The following is a 25,258-nucleotide window of genomic DNA, read 5'->3' on the forward strand; positions in this document are numbered from 1 at the left end:
TTCATACTTGTTTTATCACTTAGCGCTAACGCCCTAATTGTAATACATGCTCTCATCTTTTGCATGACAGCGGCAACTAGTTTAAAATAAAACTGAATGGTGGATTGTAACTGAGTAGCTGACCGGTTAAATCAGACAACAAACAAATACCAACAATTTTAAATGAGTTGCTAGTAATATGAGGGGAAAGGCGGCAATTTACTATGTATACAACCAACCAACCAACAAAAACAAATCTCAGACATTATAAAATATATAAGTGGAAGCCAAACAATTTGAAGCTTTAGTTAAGTTAGATCAGGTGTTGAGTTAAAGTTGTATATCGGATGAGTGTGAAAAAAATAGTTTATTAAAAAAAATAATAAAAATAAGAGATAAACAAAAAAAATTTAATGAAATAAACATAATAGTAAAAAGAGAATAAAAAGTGGAAAATAACGAAATACAAATAAAAAATTAACAAGAAAATTAAAAATAAAATTGGTAAATACCACGAAAAATTACATTGCACACAATGCAATTTTAAATTAATTTTTTTCTGTAAACATGTATTACCTTTTAATAAATCTGTGCGTTTTAAATTTTTTATAAGAAAAATATATGCAAACGTGTCTAGTAGTTTTAATCTTCTTCATTGTGTTACGTTTTGTATCTGAAATCTGATTAAAAAAAATCTATGGACAAGGTCTTTAATTTAGTTTTGCTTTTGGCTTAAATAACTGGTTGTTAATAATGATTTTAATTATTTGAATAAAAGTGATTTTATTTACTTTATATTATGTAGTTGTGAATTTTTAAATTATATATAGTTAATTAATTATAATTTTATTTAAACAAATTAACATTAAAACTTTTTAATTGTTTTTATTTTACTTTCAATTTTTGTGAATGACACACTTTATTAATAGATTGATGGGAATAATTAAAAATAAATTAAAGCATTTCGTGTAACTAAATTGTTTTTTTTAATAAGATTTAATATTCAAAGATAATTCGTGTTTATAATGAGTTAAAATCTTTAGAAATTACGAAATCGTTTTAATTCAAATTTAAAATCTAATAAATTGTTTATAAAAAGATTATTGCTAAAGTGAAGTCATTGAATTTAATATATTTTAAACAAGCACTGATGCTATCGAATCAGATCCAAACGATTTTAAATATGAAAATATTCCAGAATGGAGAAAAGAACTAAAGAAGTTTAAAATTATTAATTTAAGGAATAGATTTAACACAGTCTTGTTGCAGCAAGACTTCAGCTATAGTAATTTTTATTAAGACAAAATGGATCGTATCTTTATCCTCCATTTGTCAAACTATGCTTCTATGGTTAGACCTCCTACCATTCGTACAAGAATTTACATCCCATAGTAGTCAATCTTAATCGGACAGAGCAAGACAGACGGAAGAATCTATATATATAAAAAAATCATCATCGCACAGCCCAAACGGCTGAACCTAGAATCATGGAATTTTGACAGTAGATGTGTTTTTGGTTGTGTATATCCACTAAGGAGGGATTTTTGGAAATTTGCAGATTTACGGGGAAAAACGGGTAAAACAGGTTTTCTTAATTATCTTACATAATATTAGTGATGCAAGAAAAATTTTAAATGTACCTGTATCTACTCTTAAAATGAGCAGATGGGTGTCTGGTACTTTTTTGAAATTCGTACTTTTAAAAATGTGCAACAAAGGTGATTTTGGTACCTTTTTTGGCCCTTTATAACTTTTGAAATAATTAACGTAATCAAATGTTTATAAATATTTTGGATACACCTCCCAAAATTATGAGACACCTATTTCGTACCTTTTTAAAATTCGGTCCTTTTTGGGTGTAAAAGGGAGAAAACTGTATTTATGGTACTTTTTTAAAACATTAAGAAAACTTTCTCGATTTATTGAATTATTCATATTAAATTACGGACTAACTCTGTAATATTTATTGTAATAAAATTTTTGCTATTTCACTGGGGAAAAAAGTACCAAAAAGGAAAAAAAGAGGAAAGTTAATTTTATTCAAACTCATTGAGCTAATTTTTATAAAATTTCAAAAAGTAGTTTATTTACTCACATAAAATAAGCTATTGGTATATTATTTTGGAATTCGAGTACTAAGGCCTATATGGGACCAAAATCGAGTATATTATTTGGTACCTTTTTTAAAGCACAATTCTGGAATAAATGAATGCAGATTTAAATCGTTTGAGTTTTATCTGTGATATATATGTAGATTTAAATACGGAACATTTTGTAAACTTAATTCTCGAAAAAGTATATTTCTAAGTGTAAAGGGGAAACATTGTACTATTTTTATTAGTACTTTGCACTTAGGTAAACTTTATTCCACTTTTGGTACTTTTTCTTCCTTCAAATGATACTCTATGTATGTTCTTTAATATGAACTGAAAACACATGATTATTAAACATGTACGGTCCTTTTTAGTACTTATTATCTCATAAATTGTATTTTTTAATTTTCTAAAATATTCAACCTAGGAACATTAATTTTAACATACATGGTCTTGACTGAATAATACTCTGTAAGTGGGAACTATTTGGTACTTTTCTATTCTTCAAATGGATTCTTTATAATAGTTAACCGAAACACACGGTACTTTTTCTTTTTTTACTTTGTACTTTTTCGTTTTTCCGATGGTAATTTTTTGATATTTTTAGTTGGGGTAGCGAGGCACCCAGGTATGCATGTATATGCCAAGGTATATATGTATTTAATATTCTAGCAGAGGCACCTACTAACACGTTTGTAGTTTAATAATACTCTTCAATTTTTTAAAGATGACAATTTGATTTGTCTGAAATATATCTCGTATATAGTTAAAAGTAGGTACACATGGGAAGGATCTGAAGTTTAGTTCGAAGAGTTTGAATGAGATCTTAGCGATCTGAAAAGCTGTGAGGTACTCACACTAGAAGCGCGTTGAATTTGACAACTAATGTTCATATGTAGTTAGACATCATTTAGTAGCTATAGGGTGTTATCCGTGAATTAAATAATATAAAATTAAACTTTGTGTTCAGATCCGGGCATTGTATTAAACAGGTTTGGAGCTCCTATTTCCGACGAAGTTGAATTCTAAGACAATTAGAATGTTGTTAAGATTGTATAAGGAGAGTGGTAAGTGATAACCGCTATAGGCATTTGTGACCGTTTTAGGCATTTGTGTCGGTTATACACAAGATTTTTGTAAATTGCTTGTGGACAAAGAGGAGCTAGAGCTGTGAAAAGTAGTTTCAACGACCTTGTGTATTTAGTCAGAGGAGTAGCTATTTAGGCAACGAACCTTACAAAATTCCTTTTATTACTATCTATATGTTTATTTGTTTGTTCTTATAGTGAATCACAACGGATTGTTTTGAGTCTCTGAGTTATTGTAAACTAACTTAACTTGATTATATTTCTTGTGTCTTTCTCCAAACCTAGATACCTTTTTAATTATGTCCCAATTTTTCCTATATTAGGTTAAAATACGATATATCTACATAGTGCCAAAAACTTCTTTAACCAACTTTGTAAACTATTATGGGCCTCCTATTTTATTTATAAACAATTTTTTTTAATTTCTTAAACATTTATTAATCAACAAAATTTTCTCTATAAAATATAGTTTATAAAACTTTGATAAATTTATAATTTGTTTTTCAATAATGCTCTTCAACTACATAATAGTAATTTCAATAATTTTCTACCAAAAAATAAGGAAATTTTCTATTGAATAAAATTTATGTTTTTTATTAAATAAAAAAATTTCTTTTTTTCACACAACCGGTATTAATTAGTATTTGAACGTGTTGTGTTAGGGAGAAACATTGAAAATAGTTTTAAATAAACACGACACAAATTTAAACTGCACAGAATTTTAATTAATTATTATATCAAGTTTAAAAAAAATATGTTAATTGCTATAAAATTATAAATATTCAATGATTTAATTTTCTATTTTATTTTTGTTACAGCTTTAATAATTTATTGTTAAAAAATATATATCAAAGTCTTCAACCAATCCACAATAATAAACGTCTATAAAAATGAAGAGTTTTATTTGTTTAACAATTGCAGTAACTTTGTTGGCTGCTTCTGCCATGGCCACAACTGTTAGAAATTGTCCAAAAAGTAAGTAGAAAATTGCTTTTTACGTTTTAAATATTTGGTAAAATGCTGATAGATAGATAGATAGATAGATAGATAGATAGATAGATAGATAGATAGATAGATAGATAGATAGATAGATAGATAGATAGATAGATAGATAAATAGATAGATAGATGATACCTAGTCGCATTTACCAATTTAACAGCATTTGACTTTTCCAAGAATGCCGATGATACTGGACTAGTTAACAAAATGGAAAGTCTACTACAACTCTTAAAGAGAGTTAGGAACTCGATAATGTTATTCAGTTGATGATGAGTTATTGTACATGTTGGAGATACATAGCAAATTATGTGTAACTTGTTATTCTAGAACTCAGTCGAAATATATAGATAGAAATACATATTATCGACAATTTTCTATATAAAAGAAAAATATCTTTAAATAGTAGAAAATTTTCTATAAAGCGATAATTTATCGGCGTGTTTTCTTTAATATTAATCCCATGCATTTATTATGAAATTTCATTTAACAAATTTTATTTTCTTCTTTCTCCAGCCAAAGCCCGTCTTCTCGAACAAGGTGATGTTACCATTTCGAATTGTCCCAAAAGTAAATGTACCCTAAAACGCAATACCGAAGTTAGTATTGAAATGAAAATCATTCCCAATCGTGATTTCAAAGAATTAAATTCCGATATACAAGGCATTATCCTAGATGTTCCTCTACCGTTTCCCGGTTATTATGGCACCAGCGCTTGTCCCAATATCTATGATGCTGAGGGTAAACAACAAGTGGGTTGTCCCCTAAAAGCCGGTGAAACTTATATTTATAAGAATAGTTTTAAGATTTTACCCATTTATCCTACGGTTAGTTTAGATATCCATTGGGGTTTGGGTGATAAGGAGGGTGATGCTGCCTGTTTCCAAGTACCAGCTAAAATTAAAGCTTAAGTAGTGGGGAGGAGGATTTGTTTATTTTTTAATTTTTCTATAGCATTTTTAATGTGATATTTAGAAATATATTTGTTATTTAATGAAATTTTTGCATTGGAATTTTTAAAACAGAACAATTTTGGGAATAATGATGAGCATGTTTTTTTTCGTTTATAAAAATGTTGTTGTCATATTAATGCCCTCCAGCCCGTGGGCATTAATATTCATAACAATTATTTTTGTTTTATTAAATATTTCTATTATTATTATATGTATGTATGTTTTTTTTTATTAATAATAAATTTAGTTTTAGTCTTAGTTTTACAAAATTTAATTTAAGTTTTAAACATTTTAAATAAAAAATGATTTTTATAATAAAAACAAAATATGGAAACGTCTTTGAAGTTTTTTGTATCTTTTTCTAATTAATGGCAAATATTAATCATAAAATTTATTTATACACAAATAGTATTAACATTTAGTAAGTTCTCTACACAAGTTTAAAATAATATTTTTTTATGAATTTATATTTAATTACTTTTTAACATGCAAATTTCTAGAGGTTTTTGTTTTAATATAATTTATTTAATATATTTATAATTATTAAATTGTTTAACATTCAGAGGGGAAATATCTTGATGAGTTTGGATTTGTAAGTGTAGCGGCTGCTGCTGTTATGTCTGTCTGTCGTTTGGTTTTAATACTTTTTACTTAATGCATTTATCTTTGTGCTTTTCCTTAGGTCCATGTTTTATATATAATCGTCATCATTTGTTTGTGATTCCCTTTCTCTTTCCAATTCCCTTAACCAGTCATTGTCGGCTTTGCTGATTTGTAGGCGTCTTAAATTGTATAAAGGAAAACGTCGCCATCTTTCACTGATCAGTGGCATATTGTTGGATTTGTGTGCGCTATGATGTTCGGGTGGTTCCATATTTCGTTGTTTTCCATTTGTTTTATTTAGTTTTTTATATAGAAACTTCTTAAATTTTATGTTGGGTTTATCGGGCGTCTCTATAAGTTCATCGATATCTTTTGTCAGGTCGCGATTGGAAGATAATGAATCGGTAGAGGCATTTATTTGCTCCTCGGTGCTATCATAGGTGTTCTGTGGAATAAAATAAAAATTGTAAAATCAATTTAAGAAAATATTTTAATATATAAATCCTATGATGACCTAACAATTTGGCACCATACAAAACTTGCCGACATTCCCAGACAATATTTAACAGAAATTTTAAGAAATTTGGGGGAAATTGGTAGGTTTTTATTGTTGACTAAGTCTGAAGTCATCATATAATTAAAAACTTCTATCAGAAGTTGTGAAACATAGTTTTAAATACTTAATTTTAGGTTGATGTTCCTCAAAGCTTACTTACCTTTTCACTTAAACCATTTAAGTCTTGGAAATCAACTTCTGTAGGTGACTTAATATCTGTATGATAGATTTTATGATTGCCAGAACGTTTACCATGTGCTAAATGAAATAATTACAAACTAGTTAAGTAACAGTTAAGGAAAAGAAGAGAGAATAGAATGTATATACTTACCACCCCAACAGGAATGACCATATTCCAAACAGGAACCTAATTTTGTAAAGAAAGAAAGAAAAATTAATATTTTGCAATTTGCAATTAAATAAAAATCGATTTTAAACAAATTTTCCAACTTTATAAGTTTTTGACCTAAATACATTCATCGCATCCAATTGCACGGATAATGTCTTAATAATGATTGGCCAAAGCAAAATTTACAGTCGTATCTATCAAGAGAGCTAGACAATTATAAAACATCTAACAATGATGACCAAATTGATATGGCCAAGTCTCTTGTATTGAACTAAACAATTAGACTAGTAATGTGGGTCTGTCAAAACGAATTCCTATCGACTTTACCTCGCTGTTTTAATTACGAAAATATTAAGTTTTTAAACAATATTTTCTTACTTCCGTGAGAAGGGTATAAATGTCTAAGTGCTTTAGATGAACACCTGCCATTTGGCCCGGGGTTAGCCTCTGTGACTATTCACCACTGACACATTGTGTCACTTACACGACGCGACGTGTAAGAGACGGAAATGAAGAAATAGCATCGTTTTAAAAATTTAACATAGCCAAGGTGTCCTAATTTGAGGATCCCCCGCCGGGCCCCTGGTTGACCTATAAGGTCCAAATTCAAAACCTAAACTCGACAACACCTCCTCTTCCTGCATACCAAATTTCATTAAAATCAGATTAACCGTTTAGAAGTTGCCGAATTATTTCCCTCTTTTTTTTCCTATACCACTGTGCGTCGGTGGCAATTTACGTATATGGAATTGACTGTCAATTATACGTGCACCTTACTCAAGTACTTGAGTTATTTAATCTTAGACCATTGCTGACCGTTGCTTAACTTACGAGATGCAAAAACATCACTTCCGTTTAGAACCATCTGAATATAAATGGACAAGGACGGAAAAATCAAATCAACTTGTATATGACACCTTTCATATCAAGCACTTCATATCATCCAACACACTCATAGAGAACTACAATCGACTCACTCATTCTACGGTATACGGGCTGACAATACCCCTTATTCATCCTGTATCATATACGTTTAACACTAACTCATTTACAAAGCTTAGTCCTACAATCACCTAACTTTTACGGAAGTATACACTTTAACGTACCTCAGTCTTTTAACACAGCCACTACGTGGATCCCAAAGGAACTTAAATGAACTTACCAGCGAGGACATAGTCCTGCGTTCATCTAGCCTTCCGTAGTAAAAGATTATGTGGTTCTCTTGTTCGACCCCATGACAAATCAAATGAAGTGATATCACCAGCTTAAAGTCTCAGCAGACTAGAGTTACTGGTAGAAGATCTTTTCCCCAGGATTGTAATAACAACTAGATGGGATCTTTTATCAAGATGACATGCGTCCGGAGGACGGGCAAAAGGTAAATATAATATTGTAATTCCATTCGTTATTTCGTTTAGTATACTTATAAATAGTTTTCCCCCTCTATAAAGTATATATATTCTGTATCCTTTCTGTCTGAGTAAGTACTTACTGTGATCTACTGTAAGTGGGAAATGAAGCACGTTTCTGAGGAAAAAATTCCCTACGATCTATTATTGGCCACTGAGTCTATTATTAGTTTTCACAAATAACATATTTATCTTCGTTTTAAAAATAATATCAAGTTTTAAACTGACAATACATTATATGTAAGTCATTACTAAGTAATACAGAGGGTATAAAGTAAACATTGAAAAGTAAGTTGCTGAGTAAGTAAGTAAGTCAATAAAATGTTTTTGTTGGGTTATACGAAGATTTATAAATAAACCCCCTTATTCAGAAACAGCTCTTTATAAATAATTATAAAATAAAATTTCCATACGAAATTTGATTTATAAATCGTTTATATAATAAAAATTTGTTTATGAATATGGGGGAAAAACTTTTGTGAAATTTTCTTTTTATGAAAAATGTTCTTCAAATTCTTTTTATTATTTTACAAAAAGTGTTATGTTTTCAATTATTTAAAAAGTTTTCATTACATTAAATTTTCTATTAGAATATTTTTGTAAAAAAAAGTGGCAAATGAAATTTTCTTTAGCGAATATAACTTTTAATTTTTTTTAACACCATTGAAAACGTTCTTTTAAAGTATTTTTTTATTTTTTTTATTTTCAAAGAAATATAAAAAATCCTACACAAACATAAATAACAATTTCCAAAGTTAGAAATCATGTATGCATATAGTAAGTAAAGTTAATGGCAACCTGTTGCGTTATATTAAATTTAAAATCATAACTCTTTAACACTAACCAAAAAAAAAAGAAAAGAAAATCTTTTTGAAACACACACGCAAAACTGCAATGTGAAAAGTTGAACTGAAAAATAAGTAATAAATATTTAAACAAACTTTTTACAGCACAAGCAATTGTCTGCAACAATTAAAAAATCGAAAAAAGTTTAAATAAAAAGTTTTTTTTGTTAAGACCGCATTATAATAATATAAAATTTGAATATACATAAATATTATTCGCCTAAAAATTATTAAAAAATATGGAAAAAATATTATAAATTTTTTTGTTATAAAATGACAATAAATAAATCTTGATTTTTAAATAATACATTGTCATGTTGTATTGCATACTTTGGGGAGTTGTTAATGGTGAATAACTGTAACAACTAAACAGTTATACATGCATTATAAATACAGTTATATTTTTAAATAATATAAGATATCTGTGTGTAGTAGTAAAAGCTTAACATTATGACATTGTCTAGATGAAAATATATCTTCTCGTGCAAACAACTACTGTTATTTAATACATATTGTGTTATATGCTTTATTAACTTTCATGAATAATATCTTAGTAGTGTTGCTGTTATTACCTGTTCTACTCTAACTGTTCCTTGTAATAACAATAATACGACTAAAAATTACTTGCTATTAAAAATAGTTAGTAAAAAGAGAATACAGTTTATAAAAAAAAACTGTAAAAAAAGAGAATACAGTTTATAAAAAAAAAAACTGTAAGAAATGATGTGGAAAATAAGCTACAAGCAGCTGAAGGCGTTGAAAATCATGAAAATGTTTTTTGAACTATTTTGTTTTTTGTTTAACTTGCACAATGGGTTACTTTATTTCGGATAATCATTATATACAAATCTGCATAAAGAAAACATTGGTTCAAAGTCAATAGTCTAGTCTATAGTTCAGCTTCTACAGTGTAATATATAGTTTAGTATTTAGTCTAATGTATAGTCTATAGTCTAGTAAAGTCTATATAGTCTAGTATATAATCTAGTCTATAATCTAGTCTATTGTCTAGTCTATAACCTAGACTGTAGTCTAGTCTATAGTCTAGTCTATAGTGTAGTCTATAGTCTAGTCTATAGTATAGTCTATAGTCTAGTCTATAGTGTAGTATATAGTGTAGTCTATAGTGTAGTCTATAGTCTAGTCTAGTCTATAGTCTAGTCTATAGTCTATAGTCTAGTCTATAGTCTAGTCTATAGTCTAGTCTATAGTCTAGTCTATAGTCTAGTCTATAGTCTAGTCTATAGTCTAGTCTATAGTCTAGTCTATAGTCTAGTCTATAGTCTAGTCTATAGTCTAGTCTATAGTCTAGTCTATAGTCTAGTCTATAGTCTAGTCTATAGTCTAGTCTATAGTCTAGTCTTTAGTCTAGTCAATTTTCTAGTCTTCAGTCTAGACCTATAACTTGTACTAATAAAGACGAATACCTCTCTAAAATGTAAACTATATATTGGAACTATAATTGAATCTTTAGCTTATTTTATCTAGAAATCGATAAATTCCTAATATTAGTCTGTAAGTGTGTATGTATGTACTGATATTAATAAATATAAATTGGCTGCATTTTCTCAAATTTTTAAAAAAAGAAAACCTCCCCCATTATGCTATTTTTATTATTATTTCATATTTTTAATACACTGATATAACACAAATCTTAATAATAGTTATGGTAGTAAGTAGTGATAAACCTTTGTGTCCAAAAACGTAAAGAAAGAAAGAAGAAAAACCTAAACAAATACCTTAGAACATGTGAGACGTCCTTGGGTAATAATTCTGCAAATAGTATATACACACAACGACAAAAAAGGAGGTTTTAAAAAATTAAAGCCATTTTAGATAAGCTTTTGTAGGACTAAAGACTCAAGTAGAAGTAAAGACTCACTATGTTTTGAAGTTAAAGTTAAAGATTCAAATCTAATATAAAGCTAAGTTAAAACTCCACAGATAATGCTATAATTTGATTTATAAAGTCCTCCGATCAAAAGTTCAATGGAAACGATTAAGTACAGACTAACTGCTGGAATTTTTATGGGACTAAATAAAGATTTTTATTTTTGTTTCGAAACACGAAGATTTACTGATTTAAATAAATATCGACAATTAAAACTACATTTAACATAAACATCATAATAAGAGCCATTTTCCTTTCACCAGCTATAAAATGTGCGTGTATGTATGATACTACATGTGTATCATTCACATGCACATTTTTATACAAAAGGAAAAAATACTTCTTCTTCATTCTCAGAGAAAGCCCTACAGTTCTACAAGGTGTTAAAGTATCATTTTTCAAATTACTAAGTATTTGGAACATTTGGATCTTTTTAATAAGGTGAAAAAATTTGACATTTAATTGGACTTTCTCTATATTTTTTGGACATGAACTCTAATAACGTAAAGATGCAGATCAGACATAGCAAATATAGGAAACGTTTAAACACTGATTCGTAAAGGTTTCCCTAATTTCGTTGATTAATTAGTTTTTGCGGTCTCCGTGAAAACCAGCCGGTATTCATAATAAAAGCGATCATGTTAACTAGTGACTGATCTCTGTGATAGTCCAGATCTACCAATATATCTAGCAATATCTGTGCTTAGCCTTTCTAAGCAGTCACATAAAATGTTTTGTAGCGATTCCTCTTCTTCTTCGTTTAAAAAGCTCCTACTTACAGTTCCGACACATATCCAATCCATTGTCAAAGTGAGCAGTCTCGATATTTTACAAATGGAAATATTTGAGTACCTGAGTTCCGTCTCATTTAAAGCACAGTCATCTATCAGTTTTAAGAGCGTCAACAGGCGAGTATGAATACTATTTGTTTGCACATTTATTAGCTATTTTATATTCCTGGAAGTCCTTATGTTCTGGAATCGATATTAACTCAACTGTTGCTATATCCGTCTTGCCAATGATTGAATACAATCATAAGACATTTCGATGTATCGATGGCATATATTTCTGCCTAAAAGACCAGAAGTCAGGAAGTCGATGTTGAAGATTAAGTTTTTCGGAGAAGATTCCCTACAGTGTGCCACTTTTAGTCGTTGAGCCATCAGTTAAGATTGAGAATACGTCATCCCATAGGATAGTATTACCGCCCGATCATCCCTTGTGGAATTTCTTAGTCAATCGGAACAAAGGAGCATACACTAACCCAGATGTATGGGAGGTATGGTAAGGATACCACGCCACTCAGGAGTAGTTTGAAACGAAAAAGCATGTAAAAAAGCTTTAAGAAGTAGTGAGCTATAGATAGTTTACAAAACCACTTTTCGCAACAGTTTAGAAAATTCTTACTAATTAATTGAGCTAACTAAGTTTGTGAACATCGGACGTTAATAGATTTATTGAACACCATATAAGGTTTTTGTTGGTGCACACTTTATGTAGTAATATTCTCCTTTCAACTTAACCTAACCTAGATCTCTGTAAATCATTTTGACATCTATATACTGTTTTCAATTAACTACTTTATTGTTCTTAAGTAATCAATTGAGTAGTCATTTGTCTCTCGATTATCCAAAAAATCTATTTTAAAATATCTTCTTAAACACGAACATATGTTTGTCCTGATTGTAATTCATAGAAGAAAATAATTAAGATCTTATTCGAAGTCAATTATCATTTCACTTCAAACTTCAGCAGAGTGGCAGTTAAGTGCCCTGAAGTAATTCAGTAATAGTCACTTTAATGTCTCTTAGTAGTCTAAAGGGAAGTCAGTTTTAACCTCATGTTTTGATATATATTTTATTGTAGTTCAAAGAGTTATTCAATCGCCGTAACTTCCTATACAAAACGGATCGAGAGATAACAGCTAAATTTATATTATGGTTAACTCAAGTAAAGTCCACTTAATCGGTTCAACTGCCACCGATCTGCAGGGATATGTATTTGCACGCATATTTATAAAAAATAAGACACAGGTGAATTGTCATTTGTGTTAATCATAATTTAAGGTTCATAATTTATCCCTTAACTAAAGATTTTTTAAAGAAATTCTACGAAAAAGGGGTGGCAAAGTTAGTAACGCATAAACATTTGTAAGTAGTAAAAAAATATATTAATGTTTTAAGTAGATACATATTTATTTACATGCCATAATAATATTGTTATTTGGCAATATTTATTTGTTAAAGCTAAAGGCTAAATAGGCAATAAATTCTTACATTTTTACTCATATTTAAAAATCTATCTTTAAGAGAAAACATTTAATACAAATCCTTTTAGTAAATCAACAAGCTAATATCTTAAATGTTTTATCTTTTAAGCCAAATGACTTGATTTAATCCTCGTCTTAGCATTACCAACATAACATGACATTCCATGGCTTAATTTGTTAAATGAAACAAATGTTTGGCGATAAACCTTAACACTCTGTGTGGGATAATTATTGTCGTTAGGTTAATAAAACATTTAAGAGAGATACCAGCATTTATTTTCTAACCAATTTCACATTAACACACCCCCCCCATTACTATTAGCTTTTGGAGGTGTTGATAAAAGATTATTTAGTGACTGGCTGTTGATGCATGGTTTAGTATCCTTTTTACTTTTATTGCTACTTACAAACATACATACTTTTGGAGTAAGTTCATAAACATTCCACTTTTGTAACTGGTCAACAAAACTTTATTGTTGTAACACTTATATAAATCCTTTATTTTCTTTGTGTCTAAAAGGTGTTATGAAATGTTCTATTTAGTTTAATTGAAATTTTATTAAGTGGTTAATTAGCTGAGTGATAAAAGTGTTTAACACCATAAATAATATAACTTAATTATGTTTACATTGTTCACACTTTTTTCAATTTTTTCAAAAAAGTTCAAATATCGCTTTAGATTCTTGAATAACATCCATAGAACTAGTGATTTGGTCATTACTTCCACTTCTACAGCTGCTTTTAGGGCCAATCTTCAGCTGATTAGGGATAAACTTAAAATCCTCGAAAGTTGTTTTTAAGTTCTCAGATAATTAATATTACTTGCTTGTTTAAGCGCCCTGCTACAACATCAAAGGGTATTCATATCAGATTAAAATTATTTATAGATTAACTAACCTGATTATTGATTGGCATTTGGTTGCCAACTCAAACTCACACTCTTAAAGAATTCTTTAGAAATCATTTCTTTGGCACTAGTTGCACATAAAGTACTATAATAGAATAATCTAGACGAAAGTCCTGATATGATCAGAAGTGCAAAATTGAATTCAGATCTAAAGAGGAAATGACATTCAGAATTTGGCGTAACAACAAAAGCGTCAAAACTGATTTACTACGCGAAAAGTCTAGATTTTCGTGTGCCAAAGTACTAAGACGTGAAAAAACTCTACACGACCAGTAAAAGGTTCTGGTCATACGTTAAAAGAGTAAAGGATAAGGCTAGCTCCTCAATTCCGACTTTTTGTAAGAAATGCCAATCATTCACATACCCGTTTGATAAAGTTGACCTTTTAGCTGATTTATTCGCAAGTAACTCTCGCTTACCGGAAAGCAATCAATCACTGCTCGAATTGGAAAGAGTATCAGTAACTATTCCAAACATATTCTTTCGAGCTCGTGAAGTTTTAGCAAATCTCAACATCAGATGGTATTCCTGGGGCCAGATTGTATTCCATCACTGGTCTTGAAGCAATGCTCTTCGACGCTAGCTCGTCCACCAGCTAATCTTTTCAGAACCCTATACCATGCCGGTGAATTTTTTGCATGATGAACGATTTCTAAGGTAACGCCAATACCCAAAAAGGGAGAAACAAAGAACCCTGAAAATTGTAATTTGTTCTTTACTTTCCCACGTTATGGAAAGTATGGTAAATTACCATTTTGCCAAGCTTTCTCTATAATCGGTTTATACGAGTTGTTGTAGATGGGATCTCATCAAACGAGTTCAAGATAAATTTAGGGGTACCGCAAGGTTCCATTCTTTCTCCTACTCTATAGAGTGGACCAAAAAATAAGGTTCTGCTGTGCTTTTAGGAGACATACAGGTTAATGCACCTTAAGGCCGAACTATAATGTGCATAAGCAAGCTTAAGATAATATCATAACCGGACGAAAACTTTCTCAATTGCTTAAGGAAATTGATTCCGTACGGAAAGTGCTGTTAGTATCGCAAAAAAAAAACTCACTTAAGTTCATTATAGTTTGAAATATACATATGTTTTATATGTATTCGCTTAGTTGCTTAAGCTAACTTCAGCTGGTGTTAGCATATTATAGTTAGGCTTTTATAATGTGGGGAGGGTATATTCCGTCTGTCCGTCCGTACATGTAAACCTTGTAATCAAACAACAGGTCGCAATTTTGAAGATAATTCAAGAAGAAATGATCTTCTATTGTTCCAGCCTATTGAAAATGGTCAAGATTGGTCCATTATTTCTCCTAGCCCCCATACAACTGAACCCCCGAAGCGAGCTTCTAAACGTTTTAAATATACTACTAAACATACAGGTCGCATTTTTTAATGAAATTCAATGAAATTGGTACATTATCTTCTATCGTCCCGAGGACGAAGACTATTGAAAATAGTTAAGATCGGTCCATTATTTCACCTAGCCCCAATACAACTGAACCCCCAAATAGGGGTTCAGTTGAGATTTGGTATATGATCTGCTATGTTACCGGATCTGCCTATTGAAAATGGTAAACATCGGTGCATTATTTCACCTAGCTCCCATATAACTGAACCCGCCGAATAAGGCTTTAAAGTTCATAATTATGTTTAATATATTCGTATCTCGACAAAAAGCTGTAAAACAAAGTTCTATACTAGTCTTAATGAACCGCATAAACTTTAAAATTATAGGACTTCATTTGACCCTAGCCCCTATAAAAAGCGGCTTTAAAATTTTACTTAAATGCCCACGATTTTATTCAATAATAAATGTCTTAAGTATATCTGAAGCAATGTACAATTCAATTTAAATGCTTTATTGTGAAAACTAAATTACATTTTATTCGTATACAGGTGTTGGGTATTACATGGTCGGCCTCGCCCGACTATAAACTTATATTTGTTTTTCTGCAATATTTTTAAACTATGGAAATTTTGAGACCCATTTCGAAAACATTGAATAGCTTTTTTTGCATACATATTGTACTTACATCAAGATTTTTAATCGCTGTTAGCAATATGAGACTGAGAAAAGATTTTTATCCGATTATGCACATTAACACCTCTTGTTAGGAGGAGGAGAGGTATTTCTACAAAAACATGGCCCACGGGTTAGCCAAAAGTACAAATACATTTTTATGGACCAACCAGTAATATTTCGGTGTATTGCAAATGGTTCCGTATCGGAACCCTAATGTGCGATCGGACACTAATTATTTGCATATTTGTAACTGTCATAAGTTATAAACTGAATTCTTACTAGATACATATGTATATGAAATCGTGGATTGTTCTCATTAATTTTTTTCATATTTTAAAAAATATTTAAATTTCATTCTATATGTGATATAGATACTTGTGATTTCATCATGTTTCTCTGTATATAATGATAATAGATTTGTTATGAAATCATTGGCAAATTTTATCTAATCATTGGATTGTTGGAATTTCCCCTCATTTTCACATTTTAGTTGTTATTTATGGTTACTAAATACAAAATTAAATAAAAAACTAATAAATTAAAGAAAAACCTAGGAAAATCGTTTGGTAAACAAATACGAAGCAATTAAAATGATCCCAGGTAAATACTAAGTAGTATTTGGATTTTCTCACATTTTCATGTTCATGCAGTTATAGGATATGTGTGTGTATGTTGATTTCTTACATATGCATAAGGATATGGAAAGGAATTAATTGTTGAGACAAAAAATCAGTTCTGGAGATCTTTGCTGTTCAAACATTAATTGTTGCATTGAAAACAACAACAACAACAACTCGGGAAGAATGTTGAAAAGTTTAAGTGTTGTTTAGCAATTCGAATTCTTCAGTTTTGAAAGATATGTTAAAAAAAAACAATTACTCCAAGACTAGAACCCAACAAAATTTCGGGTATAAGGAAACATGTTATGAAAAGAAGATCATTATAAAACACCAGCTGTATTAAGTGTAAATATATATTTTTTCTCGAAGTAACATGAATATTTTAACTAAAAGATTTTGATTGGATTTTAAACATTTGTATTTCAAACTAAAGAGATTTTCCAATATTCTCTCAAATGATTTAATTCTTTATCAACTCTGTTAAAATAACTCGTATATTTTCAAACTCATTCTCAACTTAATTACTGTCGTAAATTAATCCTAAAACTAAAAATCTACAATAGGAAAAAATCCAAAAAATAAAAAATAAAACATACCAAAATAGAAGAGATATCAGTAAATAAAACCTAAAAAATGAAAAATATTAACCCTTCCAACTGTTATTTACATTGTGGCATTCGATGAGAACTAGACAACATGTCGTTCCAAACAACTCCAAGAATACAATAATAACAATTACATAAAATACATAGTACATTGTATTGGCAAGCGTAACACAATGTTTTTCGCTTGTTGTTTTAACACGTACGATTATTAGCACTCGCATCAAATATTTCGATAAAAAAAATTAAGATCTAAAAGTGGGAGGTGTGTATCTGATTATTATAGACTTGTGCAGTTAATGCGCCTACTACTACAACTTGTTGCTACAATCTGTATTGTTAATAGTCAAATACATTTACAGGTGTTGAATTAGTTTTAGGATTTTTATGTTTATTATTTTTTGTTTTAATCAATAGATAATGCATGATTGTTTCTATTTATTAACACATCAAGTCTTTCAATTTATTTACCACTTGTTGCTATTTGCTCGAGTTCAAAGCATACCGCTTATGTTTAATTTAACCCAAAATTATAATCCGCCATGTTTTGTTTTCAAGTAGCAAATTATTTATTACTTAGCCCACAAACAATTAATTTATATTTAGAAATTGTATTATTAATATACGTTTAAGTATTTTCTTATTCGCAGATGATTGTTTCCAAAATGTGTTCCTCTAAAATTTTTCTTTTTTTGAACTTTGAGAAGCATAAATCGGCTTTACTTTAATTTTATAATTTAAAATCATTGCAATTGCAATTTTTCTTAAAGATTATTTGATGACAATATATTTTATTAAAATTCTAATATAATACATTAATGATCTTTTTACTATTTTAATTTTTGTTTTACCCTCTAACAAATTCTAATTACAATAATTTTGCAAATTAACAATGTGTTACATATGAGAGTTATATTATCTAACAGTTTTTAAGATATACGAAATTTTGTTTTTAACTCATATATGTGGTGTCGATCCCCCCGGCCGTTATTCTCTGAATGTTCACTTGAATGTCAAAGTTATTCATGTAAAATTCGAAGATTCTAGCTGTAATAGTTTTTAGATATACGAATTTATCTATTTAATACATGTGTAGGCTTCAAGCCAGATGAAGGTCCGCCCTTTTTTCTCCAAAATGTTCAAATATTAAAGTAATTTGTGCAATATTTGAAAAATCTAGTTTTATTAGTTTCCCAGTTAAACGAAGTTTTGTATTTAATTCATATGAGATGTATCAAGTACCCCATTATATGTCCGCCCGTTATAATCTAAATGTTGAGATGACTGTCAAAGTTCTCTAAGTAAAATTTAAGATTCTAGCTCTAATAGTTTCTCAGATATACGAATTTTTGTATTTTATTCATATGGGGGAACCAAAGTTTTAAGAATTTAGTTCTATTAGATTCCCAGATGGGAAGTGCCGCTCCCCTCATGGGTAGTCCGCCAATTTATTACCCAAAATGTTTACATGGATGTTAACGTTATTCGTGCAAAATTTTAAGATTCTAACTGTAATTGTTTCAAGCATAACAAATTTTTGTATTTTATTTATATGGGAGATATAAGTGGGCGGACCCCCTAATGGTAATCCGCCCACTTTTTGTTATAAATAATCATATTGACACTAAAGTCGCTTTGACAAAACTTGAGGACACTAACTCTTATATTATCTCAAATTGAAAATCCTGATCTCAGTGTAATTTTTAAATAAATTAATTTTTTTTTTTTTTATTTTAAAAATTGATTTCGGGATTTTTATTATTTTTTCAAATAAGTTAAAGAGTTTCTTATCGTGCTTTCAACCCCAATTTTTAAATAAATTCACTGTAATGTATTGATGGTGGGGAAGCTAGTTCCTATGCGCATTTCGCCGGTTGCTTAAGCCAGCTCATCAGGAAACCTTTCCCAATATTTTAGGAAAACTAGAAATGTCTTATGAAAGAATTATTTTAAACTCAATAAGAATTCAAAACGCATCTTTCACAAAACATTAAAGTTTTGACAAAACACCAACAATAACAGTGAGTTTATTTTTTCTTACATTCCTTTCTACACTTGGCTGGTTGTTTTCCAACTCTAAATGCAGTTGTTAATTTTTTTTCGAAATGGGTCTTAAAAATTCCGATATTTTCTTCCACAGTGTGTGCTTCTTTGACAACTCAGCACCGCCATATTGTGTATTTTATATGAAGATGGTAAACTTTCCCTAAGTACTTAAGATCACTTCCGAAATGATGGGATGGTCTCAGTTAAGTCACTGCATCAAATATGGCGAGAACTTTGTTTTTACTCACATAGAACACATTGTGTAAAAATGGTATGAAAGAAAATGAAACCCATTTACCCGGGAAATTAAATAGTCTGGGAAAAGAAAATTCTAACTAATTCGTGGATGGAGTTTTGAAATCATTGTTCTGAGAGATGTAAAAGTTATCTGGAATAACATCCACTAATTAGTGCAACACAAAAAAATAGAACCATTTTCGAACACCACTACGTGATAAAAGTCCAAATTAAGACCCGTGTCACCAGTTGTGCAAAAAATGAGCATATTCTCAGGCTCATACCTTGTAAACCAGTTGGAATTTATATTCTTTCTCTGAGGCAATCTTGCAGTTCTTGTTATAAAGAGCAAAAATTCTGAACATTTAAGATCAAAATCGCAAAAAACGTTTCACATATTAAAAAATTTTTTCAATTGATTCTCCATATAAGGCGTATACTTAATATTTATTATATTAATAAACAATTAACTCACATACGTACAGGTATGACAAAAATAACATTGCAATTTCACCAGGTAAAACCTTTCACTTGAAATAAAAAAATAAAAATAAGATGCATTTTTTTAATTTCTGTTCTTTATGAATTTCTGTTCTTTATGACAAGAGCTACACCTTTGGCACAGAGAATAAAACAAAATTCCAAACGGTTTGTAAGATATGAGGCTGGAAAGTAATATAATTTTTTGGGCTAAAATGACAACGAGGTCCCAAAACTTTGGAAAGCATGAATTTGGGCAAAACTGAAAGACACTGGATTCTTTTTGGTATTTTTTAACGACAAGAGCTACAACTTTGACTCAGACAGTAAAACTTAATTTCAAACGGCTTGCAAGACAAGAGCCTGAGAAAATCATAGTTTTTTTGCGAAAACGATAACGAGGTTGGGATGCATGATTTAAGACAAAACTGTAAGACAGTGTTATAGTTATAGTCTGTTCATTGTTAAAAATTTCCCGAAAACTGCAAATTATCAAAGATCAATTTTTTTTATTAAAAATTTTAAAAAGAAAAGGATTTTATTTCCGATTTTTTAAATTAATTTTCTTAATTTCATATTTTTTGTTTTTTTTATTTTAACCAAATTTATTTTTAATTCCTTGTGGTCGTAAAAATATTTATGATTCAAAATATAGAAAAATCATTAATTTTTGGAATTTCGTTAAACAAAAAGATATTTATTAATCGATTTTTCTGGTTTTAAATATGGAAATTCTTGAAGCATGTCAGCTAGAATGATCTTAGATAAGGATTACACCGATATCTGGTGTAATATCTGGTCTTCAGATAATATGGATTACTTTTACAAAATTGGGATTGTTTTAAGATTTTCAATTTTATTATTAAAAAAAATATATATATATATATTTTTTTTAATTCACAAATTCAGTCTTTCAATAATATTATTTGGTGCAACAATAATGTTTTTATTAACATTTTTATTATTTTTTTATTTTTTAATATTACAACAATTTACCTTTAACCATAGTAAATAATATAAGAAACATCCATGAGACAAAATAAAATGTTTTAAAAGCCATTTCTTTTGTTTTTTACACACACTTCTTTACACAAAATATTTGTTTTATTATTGTTTATTTCAAAACTATTTCCTTTAACTACTTTAAAAAATTTTGTGTAAAAATCAAATAAAATAAATCAACAAGTCCACTTGTACTAACAGAAATGTTATATTAAAACTTAGAACGTGTTTTTAATATTTGTTTTACTTTTATTTCCTTCCGATTTCCGTTAGAGTTTGAAGCAGAATTTAAACTGTCCACTAAAACATGGTTTACATGGGGTTTTTATACAACTGCTGTAGGAATAGTGAACCAAACAAAAAAAAAGAAAATAAAATCAACAAGATACAAAAAAAGCCACCATGTTAAAAGTCTAAAAATCACATACATCATCGACATATACACATATACTACATGCATACATACGTATGTAGATATTTCTTAATATATGTGTGTGTATGAGTTGTGACCACACACACACCTACAGTAACCATTATAAAATTATATTAAACAAAATGAATGCGAAAAAAAAAACAACCATGATGTTGGTACGAATTATACAAGACAAGATAACACGACCTACGAGATACAAGATACGAGAAACGATAACAACGACAACATACAGAGGCGTTTAGCGTTTAACGCAGAAGCAACCAACCAGTTCATTGGTTGAAAAGGAAATTGTCTTTGTTTTTTGTTTTTGAATTTGTTTTGCAGGATGCATTTGCGGTACATAAAAGAAAAACTTCTTTTGTTTGGGTGTATGTGGCAAATACGTCACAACTAAGTAACAGGTTTTTCCAACACACATATACACTCAGATAAAAAGTTTTACCTATACATGCATACACACTTTGATAAGAATTTCTAACGGCCAACTAAATTCAAATGCTTACATGGTGTAGTGTATGAAAGCTTTTATGTTTTAGCTTTATCTTACAAACACAAGCAAAGCACATCTAATTCTAACACTTTTAAATACCCTGCAGTTCAGTAAGTCTATAGGTCAACTATTTAAATTGTTTTTTTTTTTAATTTAATAAAGTTGTAACATCAATATGTTCTAGGATGCACTTTAACTTAATATTTATATATCTGGTTAGGCTACTGTCCAAATGTTTTTGCTTAGACTTTCTGTATAACAGTTTAGTGTTTGAAGGATGGTCGGCCTAATACAAGTGTATTTGCTTAATTTCCCCGCGTATGTGTCTGTGATTCATACTCTATGTGCGTGTACATTTTCGTAACGATGCATTATTTTAATCATCTAATCCATAAACTTATACGAATGTTTATTATTTCCGTTGCATTTTTACGTTTTTTTATTATTATTTTGCTTTCATTTTCTATGGAATTGTCTGCTGCTTTAGCATTCACACGTATACAGGTGTTTTATTACACATGCAAGCGATATTTTATACTACAAACGATTTGAATAATGTTAAGAAACTGTGTACTTATGTATATCAACTCTAGAATTTGAACGATACATATCAGGCTGCAACTTGTAAGATGGATAGTCAGGCTTATATTTGAGTGATGACTTCTGTAGGCCATACTACCAGGGCCACTCATGCCAGAAGGGCTCATGACGATACTAAGAATTACCCCTTCAACATCTGGTAATGTACGTTTTTCATCGATGTTATACTTATTACTGAAATACCTTTAAAAGTCCAATGATCTGTCAAAATCAACCAGGATAGCCTGCATCCGTCAGGCTCTGAGGTAGGTTTTCCGTTTCTCAAACGTGATCATATAAGGCCATATAGGCAAATAAGTTCTCCTGGCATGTAACACCCTTTAGTGGCGTCTTTCTTTAGCGATGTTCCATCACCAAAATTCTGGGTTGCTAGCTGGAAAACCAGTTGAACGATACAACTGAAGAGACTGATTTTCTGTTTAGGAGAAAAGGATAATCTTAAGGACCAGCAGCGAGGGACAAAATGTCTGAAACTGTTCTCCCATCAAAGCGCATGACAAAACCTTCAATGAGGCGGCCAAACACAAACTCACCAGTGCTGTCATTGATGTTTCCATCTGAAAAGTTCTGAAAAGTACTTAAACACCGTTTGTTTTTACAGTCAATTTTAACTAATGGCCTGTTCCAACAAGTTTTAACTTCGTTTATGATGAAGGCTGTCGCAATATTTAGGGATCTGTGGGAAGGCGTTAGACTGGATAAGATTGAAAAATTGTCAGTTTTTTCCCAATGGTAGCTCCAGAAGAATACAACTTTGTGAGAGGCAAGGAAAGGTCTACTAAAGTTTCGATTCGATCATCCTTATAGATATAGAAACGACGACATGGATCTAATAAATCAGGATGATTCTGACTATGAATAATTTTCTGCAGAGATGTTGACTTCAGCGTAAGCGAAACAATCAACAAATCGGTTGATAAATCGTTTCTTTGACAGAGTATTTCTAGAGCTAACAGCAATAACCTGCTAACCTAACCTATATGGGTCCAAACTTAATGAACAACTTAGTATTTTTCATGAAAAAAACAAACAACTGGAAGTAGGAACACAGTCGAAAATTATCGATTAATTATCTATTGTTATCGATGGACTAAAAACTCCATCCATACTCCTTTTGTTCCGAGTATAACTGATTCATTTCTATTTTGGGGGACAATACAACATTGATGTCATTCATTTTTTTCTCGCTAATCTTTTATGATTCTTTGAACTAACAGCTTTTATTGTTGTTGTTACTCGAGTGCTATGACATTCTACGTTTTACCGCCAAGAAGAAACCACAATAAAGTATTCTGTTGAAAACAGTTCGAAAGTCATTTACCAAATATTTTTATCATTGATATTTTGTTTTAAGTATTGTACGTCACAGCAAAGAGTTTTCGTCACATTTTGAAATTTTTATTTATGACCATTAACAATTCGACGCAAATATTTTGTGAATGATAAAGAAAAATAATTTTGTGTTTTTTTTTTTTTTTTTTGTAAAATTAAGGGGAAAAACTTTTTCGTTGCGCTCATAAATATGTATATTGTATAAAGTCTAATACTTAGTCCAACATCCGGATAAACAAATTGATTAAAATGACATCACTGATTTTTATAGCTTGATTTCGAATTTATGAATCAATAACAACAATGTCAAAGTCTGAATTTGAACAATGAACAATGGTGTCTGTTAGATATATACTTGGAAACAAGGTAGTTTTAGATTGATTAGGAGAAATTATCTGAAGTCTTACAATAGTCCAAGTTTTGACTAGGAAAAACTGTCATATCAAAACTATTACCGATTCTTAAATACCCTTTTTCTCCAGCGATTTTTTTTGTTAAAACCATTAAAATATCTAATTATTTTATATTTTTTCAGTTATGAAAATATACATTTTGCATTCGTTGAACGGTACTCCTTTTACCTTAAAATGCAAATTTTACGATTTTTATATTTACTTTTGCAAGTTTGCCAATTTATACAATTTTTTTATTTAACTAGCAATATAAATAAAAAACTCACGTAGCGATTTTGAAGTTATTCGTAAAAACTTTGAAGATTCCATCTCAAATAGTTTCTCAGATATACGAATATTTAGATCATATGGGGGCTCTAAGCGCCCCAGTTGAAAATCCACCCTTTTTTCTCCAAAATGTTCTATTAGTTTCCCTGATAAACGATTTTTTGTATTTAATTCATATGGGAGATGCCAAGCCCGCATTGAAATGTTTACATAAATGGCAAAGTTCTTCATGTAAAATATAAATCTAATAGTTTCTCAGATATAGCAATTTCTCTATTTATTTCATGTGGGGACTACAAGCCTCCCCAGATGAAAGTCTGCCCTGTTTTCTACAAAATGTTCAGATGAACATTAAAGTTCTTCGTGCAAAATTTTAATAATTTATTACACAAAATGTCTTTGTACAAAATTTCATTTTTCTAATTGCAATAGTCCATGATAAATAAATGTTTGTATTTATGGAAGGTGCCACGCTCCCTACTGCTAGTCCGCCTACTTTTTGTCGTAAATAATCATATTTACACTTAAATGGCTCCGACAAAATTTGATGACTCTAACGGTTATACTTATTATCTCCATATATTTTCTTAATATGGGCGTGGCTCCTCGCCCACTTGAAATTTCAAAATAAAAAGTAGCCTATAATATTTTCCAGACATACAGGAATACACAGAAAATTTTAAGAAAATCATAAATCTATAAACTTCAAATATACAAACACAAATTCATTTTTATGTACATACATATATAGATTCATAAAGAAGGTACCAAA

The 25,258-nt window shown here is 29.8% G+C and overlaps 2 protein-coding genes across 2 annotated transcripts; one reads left to right on the forward strand and one right to left on the reverse strand.

Moving 5' to 3' along the window:
- Positions 1-280: 280 nt before the first annotated feature.
- Positions 281-5,372, forward strand: LOC111678264 (ecdysteroid-regulated 16 kDa protein). Its single transcript, XM_023439551.2, has 3 exons — positions 281-483; positions 3,979-4,135; positions 4,673-5,372. The coding sequence occupies exons 2-3, from the start codon at positions 4,051-4,053 to the stop codon at positions 5,065-5,067; spliced, it is 480 nt and encodes a 159-aa protein (XP_023295319.1). The 5' UTR covers positions 281-483; positions 3,979-4,050; the 3' UTR covers positions 5,068-5,372.
- Positions 5,373-5,443: 71 nt separating this feature from the next.
- Positions 5,444-20,999, reverse strand: LOC111678275. The gene is made up of 4 exons (XM_023439569.2): positions 20,946-20,999; positions 6,600-6,635; positions 6,429-6,526; positions 5,444-6,157 (listed from the first exon to the last, which is right to left on the reverse strand). The coding sequence occupies exons 1-4, from the start codon at positions 20,974-20,976 to the stop codon at positions 5,801-5,803; spliced, it is 522 nt and encodes a 173-aa protein (XP_023295337.2). The 5' UTR covers positions 20,977-20,999; the 3' UTR covers positions 5,444-5,800.
- Between the last annotated feature and the right edge of the window lie 4,259 nt (positions 21,000-25,258).

This window comes from Lucilia cuprina, chromosome 4 (assembly GCF_022045245.1).
Source record: "Lucilia cuprina isolate Lc7/37 chromosome 4, ASM2204524v1, whole genome shotgun sequence".
NCBI classification, from domain to species: domain Eukaryota; kingdom Metazoa; phylum Arthropoda; class Insecta; order Diptera; family Calliphoridae; genus Lucilia; species Lucilia cuprina.

Coding starts and splice junctions, on each gene's coding strand:
- LOC111678264 (XM_023439551.2), top strand. CDS start 4,051: ATGAAGAGTTTTATTTGTTTAACAATTGCAGTAACTTTGTTGGCTGCT. Junction 4,136..4,672: donor TGTTAGAAATTGTCCAAAAA/GTAAGTAGAAAA, acceptor TTCTTTCTCCAG/CCAAAGCCCGTCTTCTCGAA.
- LOC111678275 (XM_023439569.2), bottom strand. CDS start 20,976: ATGTTTCTTATATTATTTACTATGGTTAAAG. Junction 6,636..20,945: donor ATTATTTACTATGGTTAAAG/GTAAATTGTTGT, acceptor TTACAAAATTAG/GTTCCTGTTTGGAATATGGT. Junction 6,527..6,599: donor TGGTCATTCCTGTTGGGGTG/GTAAGTATATAC, acceptor TATTTCATTTAG/CACATGGTAAACGTTCTGGC.